This window comes from Bidens hawaiensis, unplaced genomic scaffold (genome assembly GCF_021521415.1).
Source record: "Bidens hawaiensis isolate Kalapana, Puna unplaced genomic scaffold, B.hawaiensis_p1.1 tig00037157_1, whole genome shotgun sequence".
Lineage (NCBI taxonomy): Eukaryota > Viridiplantae > Streptophyta > Magnoliopsida > Asterales > Asteraceae > Bidens > Bidens hawaiensis.
In genome coordinates this window covers 120,552-122,178 of record NW_027505459.1, presented here as the reverse complement: position 1 = coordinate 122,178, position 1,627 = coordinate 120,552, and the positions used below count along the sequence as shown (strand labels likewise).

Below are 1,627 nucleotides of genomic sequence, written 5' to 3'. Positions count from 1 at the left end.
AACTCGAAGGGTTTCTGTGTTTGCTATTAGTCGAAGAAAGATCAATCGAAAAAGGAGGTTAGCCTTTTATGATTGGTTCTTTAGTTAAAAAATAAAAAAAAAGACACGTTCTTGAATTACTTCCAGTGAGCAGGGATTTATTTGAAGACATAAAAGTCAAAATAGTATTTATTTTGGAGTACATGTCACGAATAAATAAATAAATAAATAAATAAAGTGTGTTGCAATTAAAGTTTATAGTTGCACACAATTAATTTTAATAGGTATTTGTGACACGGTTTTGCGAGCAAACGGGTTCGGTTTTGAAAAGTTGTTTGGGACTGAGTTGTTCGTATTTGTTCCAACGTAGTGGAGCAAGGGTGTTCGAAAACGTCAATGGCAGGTGATAAAGAAGAGCCGGTAATCCAACCCAAAGCGAGTGGGGGGATATCGTTACAGGTTCCAAAGCTGAATGAAACTAATTACATCACATGGACGATTGTGGTTGAAGCGATCTTGGATGATCAAGAGTTATGGGAAGTTGTTCAACCGAATGAGGGTGCGGTTATTGATGCGAAGAAGAATAAAACGGCAAGGTCGTTTTTGTTCAAAGTTATGGAAGGTAGTATTCTTCTTCAGGTTTCTCAATACAAGAATGCTCGAGATATATGGACGGCTTTGAAAGCACAGTTTGTTGGGGCCGAGCGAGTTCAAAATGCTCGACTGCTAACATTGAAAAGTGAATTTGAGAAACTCAAGATGACAGAAAACGAGACTGTTGACGAGTTTGCGGGAAAAATAACCGGTATGGTTTCAAAGGCAACGGGTCTTGGTCACGTATTCGAGCAAGATGTATTGGTGAAAAAGTTACTTGACGCGGTTCCAGACAAATACTTCAACTTGGTAGCCTCAACGAGCAAACGGTTGATACTGATAGTATGAGGTTTGAAGATGTTGTTGGAAGACTTAAGGCGTTTGAAGAACGTCTACGAGGGAGAGAACGCGCCTCAAATTCACAAGGTCAATTACTTTTCAATCGGTCGGAAAGTAGTTACAAAGGTAAGTCGTATGATCAGTCCGGTAGCCGAGGTAAGGGCTGGCCGAGTTCACAGGGACGTGGAAGAGGCCGGGAAACCGGAGGTCAAGAGCGGGAGGATGAGGATCAAGATGGTTGTGAAAACCGAGATGGTCAACATCATGGGTCAAGGTATACGGGTCAAAGAAAGAATCGTCAATGGAGAAGAAAGGATATGTTACAGGTTCAGTGTTTCCGTTGTGATGAGTTTGGTCACTTTGCGTCTACGTGTCCGGAACGTATGAAGAAAAAGGAAGAATCTAACATGAACAAAATAGATGATTTTGACCCAAGCTTATTTATGATAAAAGGTGATCAGAAAACGGTTTTTCTGAATGAAGATGGTGTGATTCCAAAGCGTTTGGTCAATTGTTGTTTGGCTCAAGTGTAAGGCCCAACACAATAATTAGGTTTTATTATATTTGGTAATGTCTTGGCTAACAAGTTAGGGTTAGTCTATATAAACCGAGTTATGGTTAGACATTAGAGAAGGTGAGTTTGGTGTAACCGAGTTAGGGTTCATCAAGAGTCAAACCGAGTTAGGGTTTGAGGGTTTGTAATCAGTTTTTAGAG

At 40.2% G+C, this 1,627-nt stretch overlaps 1 protein-coding gene across 1 annotated transcript; it reads left to right on the top strand.

Annotated features, from left to right (window-relative positions):
• Positions 1-375: 375 nt before the first annotated feature.
• On the top strand, positions 376-921 carry LOC143613315 (uncharacterized). Its single transcript, XM_077087055.1, has 2 exons — positions 376-519; positions 619-921. The coding sequence occupies exons 1-2, from the start codon at positions 376-378 to the stop codon at positions 919-921; spliced, it is 447 nt and encodes a 148-aa protein (XP_076943170.1).
• Positions 922-1,627: the final 706 nt, after the last annotated feature.